Consider the following 7,309-nt stretch of genomic DNA (forward strand, 5'->3'; position numbering starts at 1 on the left):
TTGCTCTCTCGCTGTAACCTGCCTGGCTGGACTGGCTCACACCTGAGTCTGGATTTGTGCAACAAGGCACTAAGACGGAGGAAGAAGAGTTTGTGGGATGCTCAGAAGACAGATAGTCCAAAGGAGCATTCATTAAGAGCCCTAGGTAACTAACCCAGGGCAGAAAAGACACTCGGGGATCCCCTTATCTTCCCCAAGGTCCAGGCATTCCTTCCAGGCCCTCATCAAGGCCTTTCCTGTTCCCAGGGTTCTCCATAGAGCACAGTGGAGTTCATTCTAGGCAGCCAGCCAATGATGCTGGACTAGGTCACACACCTTCCAAAGGCACGAGACCCGGGCACCCGAGGCCACAGCAAGTGTGACAAAGCACCTTGTCTCCCACAGACATCTTAAAAGGACACCTACTACTTTTAAGACCCCCCCAAAAGTGCAACCCGGTAGTGGGCTCCTGGAAGCTACAGGAGTTGCACCCCCTCCTTCTTCCCAAGGACATGAAAGGCATGTCTGTCCCAGTGGTAAATGACAGACCTTCTTTCTCTACCTCCTGTCTGGCTCCCTAAATGCTCCCCACCTGCCCATTCTGAACGCCAAGGGTGTCTATGAGTTCAGAAGCCGTCCTTTTAACTTTCTGCCCTCCATGCCTGCATGCCTGCATCGGTCAGGGGCCACCCCAGCTACTCAACCCGGAGTACTGGGGTGGATCTCAGGGCAGAAGGGAAGAAAGGCAAGAGTAAGGTGCAAGTTGCAGCAGGCTAGGCGCCTCGGGCCTGGGATTGTGGTGAGTGGAGACAGTAAAAGGGTGAGGCGCTGAGCCTAGCACCCTAGAGGATGGACGGCGCTGGTACTCACGCACTGCCTCCTGCTTGGGGTCCAACGTGCTGAGGACGCGCTGCACGCTACCGAGCTTGCCCTGCAGCGCCCAGACACGGCGGTGAGTAAGCTGGATGTCGCTCTCGAGCTCCTGGAAGAGGCTGCACGCGTGCCGGGCTACGTCTGAGAGCTGCCGGAGGACCCTGGCCAGCGCAGCGTTGCTGACCGCGCACAGGTCTAACATGAGCAGCACAGCCTCGGCTGAAGCCTCGGACGTCTCGCCTGGGGCCGATGCTGCCTCCGAGACCCCCGCCACGCTCTCCTCCCCGGCCTCCCGCGCTTCGCTGGGTGGCTGCTGATCCTGCTCGGCCGGCGCCGGCAAAGACGGCGGCAGAGGTGGCAGTGGGAGAGGCGCAGGGGGCACACGAGGAGGCTCTTCTGGCTCCGGTGCCTCGGCCTCTTCCCGCCGGCCAGGCGGCTGCAGGGGCGGCGGCGGCTCAACGCTGCCTCCACTCGTGTCCTCATCTGGGCCGGGCGCCGGGCGCCGCTGCCGGCAAAGCCACTGCGGCTCCACGATCCGCTTGGCGAAAGGCATCCCGCGCAGCCGGGCCGCGACTTTCCCTTCTCCTCTGAGCGACCCTTGTGAGCTAGAGACCTGGCGCGCCCACCTGAGCGAGGAGAGGGCAGGAGTCCGGCAAGGAGCGATCCGGGCAGTCCAGAGACGCTGAGGGCTCCTCTGCTCACCTGGCCTCCTCCTCTTGCCCACCCTCTCCTTCACAGCTTAGTCTGACCTGTCCTCCTCCGGGAGCACGGCTGTCTAGGAAAGATGACAAGCGCTGAGCACGGAAATCTCGGAGTGTGCTTGGGTCCTCCTCACTTGCTTTCAACCGGGGTCAGCCGGCTCAGCTCCATCGCTCCTGAGCCCGTTGCCGCCGCCCTGGCCACTGCCGCCGCCTATATAAATGGGCGTGTGTGTATGTGTGTGTGAGTGAGTGAGTGTGTATGTGTGTGTGATCGCGTGTGTGTGTGTTTGTCCGCGTGTGTGTCTAGGTGGGTGGGTGGGTGGGTGGGTGTGAGTGTGTGCGCGCGCCTCAGTTTGAAAGTACCCCGGCGCAGGCCTCTCCCCGCGCGCCCCTCGGCCGCTCCGGGGAGCGATTGCGCCTGGGATCTCTCTCTCTTTCTGGGCGGGGAGGAGATTTCGGAAAGGCGCTCTGAAAACCCGGACAGAGGAATCCGCCTCCAGCCCTGGCTCAGGAGGCGGCGCGGGGGCGGCAGGGCGGACGCCGGGCGGGGGAGGCCAGGGCGAGAGGGGCGCAGCGCCCTGTGCGGCCGCTGGGAGTCACTGGTGGCTGGACCGCGCCTGGTGCGTTCCACCGCGGGCACTTTCTCAAACCCGTCTCAGAGGTTAGAATTGAGACTATGAGCGTGGTGGGGGCGGGGTGTCCTCAAGTTGAGAGTGGAGATGCTGGTAGCCAGCTAAGAGGAAGGAAAGTATTGGGGATGCTGTCGATTCGTGTTGGAGCAAGTTGTCTCAGAATTCTAGCTCTGTCAAGTCTTTGGGTTCTTAGAGGGGAAATCTGGGCTGCTCCTTAAAGTGCCCCAGGCGCCGCGTTCACAGAGACAGCTGGGAAGGGTGACGCAGCATGGGTGCATTCCCACATGGCCAGAGTGGCCAGACGACTGTTTATACCATTTTTCTGGCATCCTGTTTTGGTCTGCCTTGAGAGCTGCCTTCTACAGAACATCATGACTGAGACCCAAATTACTAGTGAGCAACCTCCCACCCCAGAAAGTCACTTGCAAAATTCATTGCACATTGAGTGAAGTGAATCGGATTACCTCCTTGTCGCCCTACTGTGCTAATCCAACACTGGGTTTTTAAAGTTTCCCATGGGAGAGAGGATGACTCACAGAAGAATGGAAAGTTTTCCCCTTGGTTAACTAAAAGGTATAATTTCTTAAAAGGCCTACATTTTTCAAATGCAGTAGTGTGCAGGCTACATGGTGGCAGCCGAAAATCTAAAAAGACTTTGGGGACTGTTAGTAAAATACAAGTTTTCATCCTTCCACAATGTGTACTATGTGTACTGTGAAATAAATATATAACATAAATAAAATTCAAGGTCACAAGCAAATCTTGGGAATGTTGTCTTCATTTCATGTATTTAAAACGAACGTGGAAAAATATAGTTTATGGAAGCAATAAAGTCCTCGAGACATGCAATGGGCTGTCCTCTGTGCTCCCAGCTTTGAAAAGGAATCCATACAAGACAGACTTTGAATCAGCCTACACTTTGGTCACAAAGACTTCAACAGAGCCCCTCTTATTCTACCTAAAATAAATAAATAAATAACCCAAACAAAACTCATTTTTGGTGAAGGACTATCTCTATTCAACAAAGAAGATCCAAGCTGGGGTTCTGGAGGTAGAGAATCATGATGTATGTAAGGTCCTCATGAATGATTTAGTAACAAGAATGAAGGTGGTGACAGTGGTGGTGACAGTAATAATGAAATGAGTATAACAAAGAGAAAAATAACCAAAATAATGTGCCCAAGCAAAGGATAGATTGCAGTTCACTGCATAATTCTTACAACCTTACTTTAAATTTGGTTTGGTTTCCTAGTAGAAAGTAAAAGAACGCTTTGGAACTACTTACTCCTCAGCCTGTGTGTTTGACATCACAAATCCAGAGAGCTGGTTAATTTCAAATGTAGCTAGACACTTTTTATTTAACATGTTCAAAATTCTGGACGGAGGGTCTGCTAGGTGGGCAAAACAGGACCTACTTCTCTGACCACAGTGAAGAGTAAATACTAGACGAGTGTGTAAGGCATCCACTTGCCAAGGCTGATGGCAGCAGTCTGCTATCAGCTAGTTCCCCACACCTAGAACTCCTGTTGACCCTGGAGCCCGGGGAGCCACCCACCTGTGTGTCCTGTGAATGAGCAATGTAAAGCTTTCACTCCTGACTGGAGTTTGAGATTATTGGTTGGTTCCTTTCATAGGTCAGGAGAGATGATCTTAAGGAGCTGGGGGACAAGGTAGGGAAGAAAGAAGAATCCAAGGGCTATTTAAGCTGAACTTTTTTTTTCTAGTTATCTGACTATCTAGCCTAAAGTGACTAGCACAGGCGAAATGAATCAAAGCACCATTCAAGTATACAACAGGAAAGACTTTCTCCTCTCCTGGACTCCTCCTACTCATGGGCTAATAATGCCATTGAATTAAAAAATAAAAGACTTCGGTGTTGGTTTTTGATCTCCTTGATTCTCAGTGTTCCTCTTTTTCCTTTCTCTTTTTTCCAGTGACCTTTCCAAGAAAGCTTCTTTCAGTGTCACCAAAGATAAAATCAATACAAACGATCGTGTGCATTCATATGTTATCTATCAGAGAGCAACTTCAAGAGAGTTTCTTAGTAGCAACCTTTCCCTCCCTTCCCACCTCAAGCCCTTCCTGTGTGGTTCATTCTTCCCCCACCCCCAACACACACATACACAGTTTGGGTTTGGGCTCCTGGCCTTTTGCTTTGTTTTTGTTTTGTTTTGTTTTTCGTTTGGTTGGTTTGGCTTGATTTTGGTTTTTGTTTGTTTTTTGTTTTGTTTTTTTTTTTTTGGTTTTTTAATTTGTTTTGTTTTGTTTTGTTTTGTTTTGCTTTTCAAGACAAGGTTTCTCTGCGTGGCCCTGGCCTTTCTAGAATGAACTCTAGTCTGGCCTCAAACTCAGATCTGCCTTCTTCTACCTCCCAAGTTCCCAAGTTCTGGGACTAAAGGCATGTGCCACCCACTCCAGTTTTATAGAATAAGAATATTGAAAAATTTTAAATGTAGCAACTACATTTAAATATATAATTCCTGATTGGGTATATAGTCAATGACTGCATTTTCCACATATCCAGGCTGCATATTATTCAATCCTGGATTGCATTTACTCTGAACTTTCCCCCAAAAAGTTTTCCTCTAACAATGTCAAGGCTGTTAGAGCTGGTGAAATGATTCATTGAGTAAAGATACCACCAAGTCTAAAGAGCTAAATTTGATCCCACATAATAGAAGGCAAGAAATGACTCCACACAAAATAAAGTTTTAAAAGTTGTTTTTAATCCAAGTGAAGGTGGCTATCTGAATGTAGACTCATGCCTAGTTATAGTCTTGCCTGCTCTCTCTGTCTCTCTATCTCTCTCTCTCTGTCTCTCTCTCTGTCTGTCTGTCTGCCTGTCTCTCTCTCTCTCTCTCTTACACACACACACACACACACACACACACACACACACTATCTATATGCACAAATGCCCTTTCTTATGAGTTATAGCCAAAATGAAAAGGAAAAAAAAAAGCATTTAAAAAAGAAAAGCCTAATCCCAGGCATTCATTCACACAACTCAAAAACTAGCACAATTTCCCCATAAACTCAAATGTGTGATCAGTATAAGTCATAAAGAAATGAAATATCCTGTGTGCGTCAGCATGTCCTACCACTTCATTCAGCCGTCCACAGCCCAGTAAGGCTTTCTAAAGCACCAAGTTTCCTCTGGAGCAAGCACCAAAGTAGAGATGCCCAAATCTTCTTTACCAAAATGCCCTGATTCGCTACTCCATCATCTATGCCACAACAGCATTATTATTGATGAAAATATTTCTTTTAAGACATGTCAGAAGATGCATGGACCATGTTTGCCTAATCACTGAAGTCTCCCTTCATTCACCCATTTGAACCTATTCCTCACTTAGTCACTATAACTTACTCCTAAAAGCACTAAGTAAAAAGCTGATAAATATTTTTAAAATTCCATTAACTTTATTAAGAAAAATTATAAGCATTCCATCCCAACCTACGTTACCTCAGCTGTTTCATGAATAGGAAATATATATTCTGGTTATATAACCTTATCATAACTTGGTTATATTCTGGTTATATAACCATATCATAACTTGGTTATATTCTGGTTATATAACCGTATCACAACTTGGTTATATTCTGGTTATATAACCATATCACAACTTGGTTATATTCTGGTTATATAACCATATCACAACTTGGAAGCAAAAGAAGGGCATGCTTTGGACATAAAATGTGATGCTGGCAGCATTTGGGGGAGAAAAACAGATTTGACAATGGTGTGAGGAAAGGCAGGAGAGGTGGCCATTTTTGGAAAATGGTTAGAAAGTCATGTTGTTCATATTGAAGCAGAGAAGTTCTGAGAGTTCACAGTTAACCCATACTTATACTACTCTTACAAATAAACGTTCAGTATAAAAGTCACTGTACGTGGAAATAAAAGCTAAAGATGAGAGAGCCTTTTGTTGTGGAAAATATTAAAAAATGAACCTGCCAACCCTCAGTGGGGCCAGGCCACACTCCTGCACTCCTGTGGCTACTGCCAACTCTCTGGAGCTAGCCCCCGTGCCAGGTGATCTCACTCGCTTGGTCTCTCAGCGCACCAATTCTCCAGTCCTACCAGGCCACAGGGCTCCAGCCAGGCCATCTTTAGGATGGGGGCCCGAGTTCCTCTTGCTTCCACACAACACCCCACGCATCCCTGGTTAGCCATCTCATCATGTAATTACCCAGTAGAAACATGACTCTTAAAGCTTAATTATCCAATCAGATTTATATAACAATAGGATCACAATTTACAAGATGTCAATACAATAATTTCAGAACCAATTGATAATGATAAAAGCTTTACCCATTATTCTAACCTTGTGAAAATTTTAGCTACTCGTGGCTGTTTAAAAACCACCCAGGATCAGGATCTTCTTCCTGTCTGCCTCCATGTTGGCTTCTCCCCCTCCTTTCCTCCTGTGACCTCTCTATTTGTCTCCCCAACTCCTAGCTCCACCTCCCTTCTCCTGTCCAATCACAGTCCTCCCACTGCCCTAAGGTGATTGGGCAGGGAAAATCCTGAAACATTTCACCCTTTCTGTTTAATTAAAAAAAAAAGACTTTTTCTCAAAATATAAATTGAGTATAACTATTATCACTTTGCAAATTATATGGTATAAGATAGAGTTTACACCTAGTCTAATACTTTTGTCAATAAAATTGAACACTGTCCTTTATCTTAATTTAAAAGACTACAGTTTTGTATTTGGCTATGTCTTGGCTTTAGATCGAATGTCATCTGAAAACCATCTTTTCAAATCTGGTTTTCTCAAAGTAAAATGTCTGGGTTGGCTAGGAGACTATGTAGGTTTTTTTTTTTTTTTAACTTTGTCAGGAATCTAAGAATGACTGATATTAACTGAAAATATATAGGAAGCCTAATATAGCTTTTAAAACTTAGCCAATTGATAAAGACCACTGATCACCTGGACAGTCCCTTACTTCAAAACATTGGGAGAATCTGTCTTCAGCCTATTGGCCAGGGTCATCTGACAGACTTAGAGAAATGGGAATTAAGGACTAGCTTAATCTGTCTCGATAGAATGGAAAGGGATCATACACAAAGTAAACATAAGGGATGTGGAAGATGGTCCTCACTTCTCTCCTCCCTGC

At 46.8% G+C, this 7,309-nt stretch overlaps 1 protein-coding gene across 2 annotated transcripts in view; it reads right to left on the minus strand.

Moving 5' to 3' along the window:
* Positions 1-1,458, minus strand: part of Nhs (NHS actin remodeling regulator) — a 326,152-nt gene extending 324,694 nt beyond the window's left edge. For both annotated transcript variants that reach the window (NM_001081052.2, NM_001290526.1), the window contains exon 1: positions 850-1,458. In NM_001081052.2, coding sequence (NP_001074521.1) covers positions 850-1,405 — 556 coding nt within the window. In that variant the 5' untranslated portion in view covers positions 1,406-1,458. The remainder of the gene's footprint in view (positions 1-849) is intronic.
* Positions 1,459-7,309: the final 5,851 nt, after the last annotated feature.

This window comes from Mus musculus, chromosome X (assembly GCF_000001635.26).
Source record: "Mus musculus strain C57BL/6J chromosome X, GRCm38.p6 C57BL/6J".
Lineage (NCBI taxonomy): Eukaryota > Metazoa > Chordata > Mammalia > Rodentia > Muridae > Mus > Mus musculus.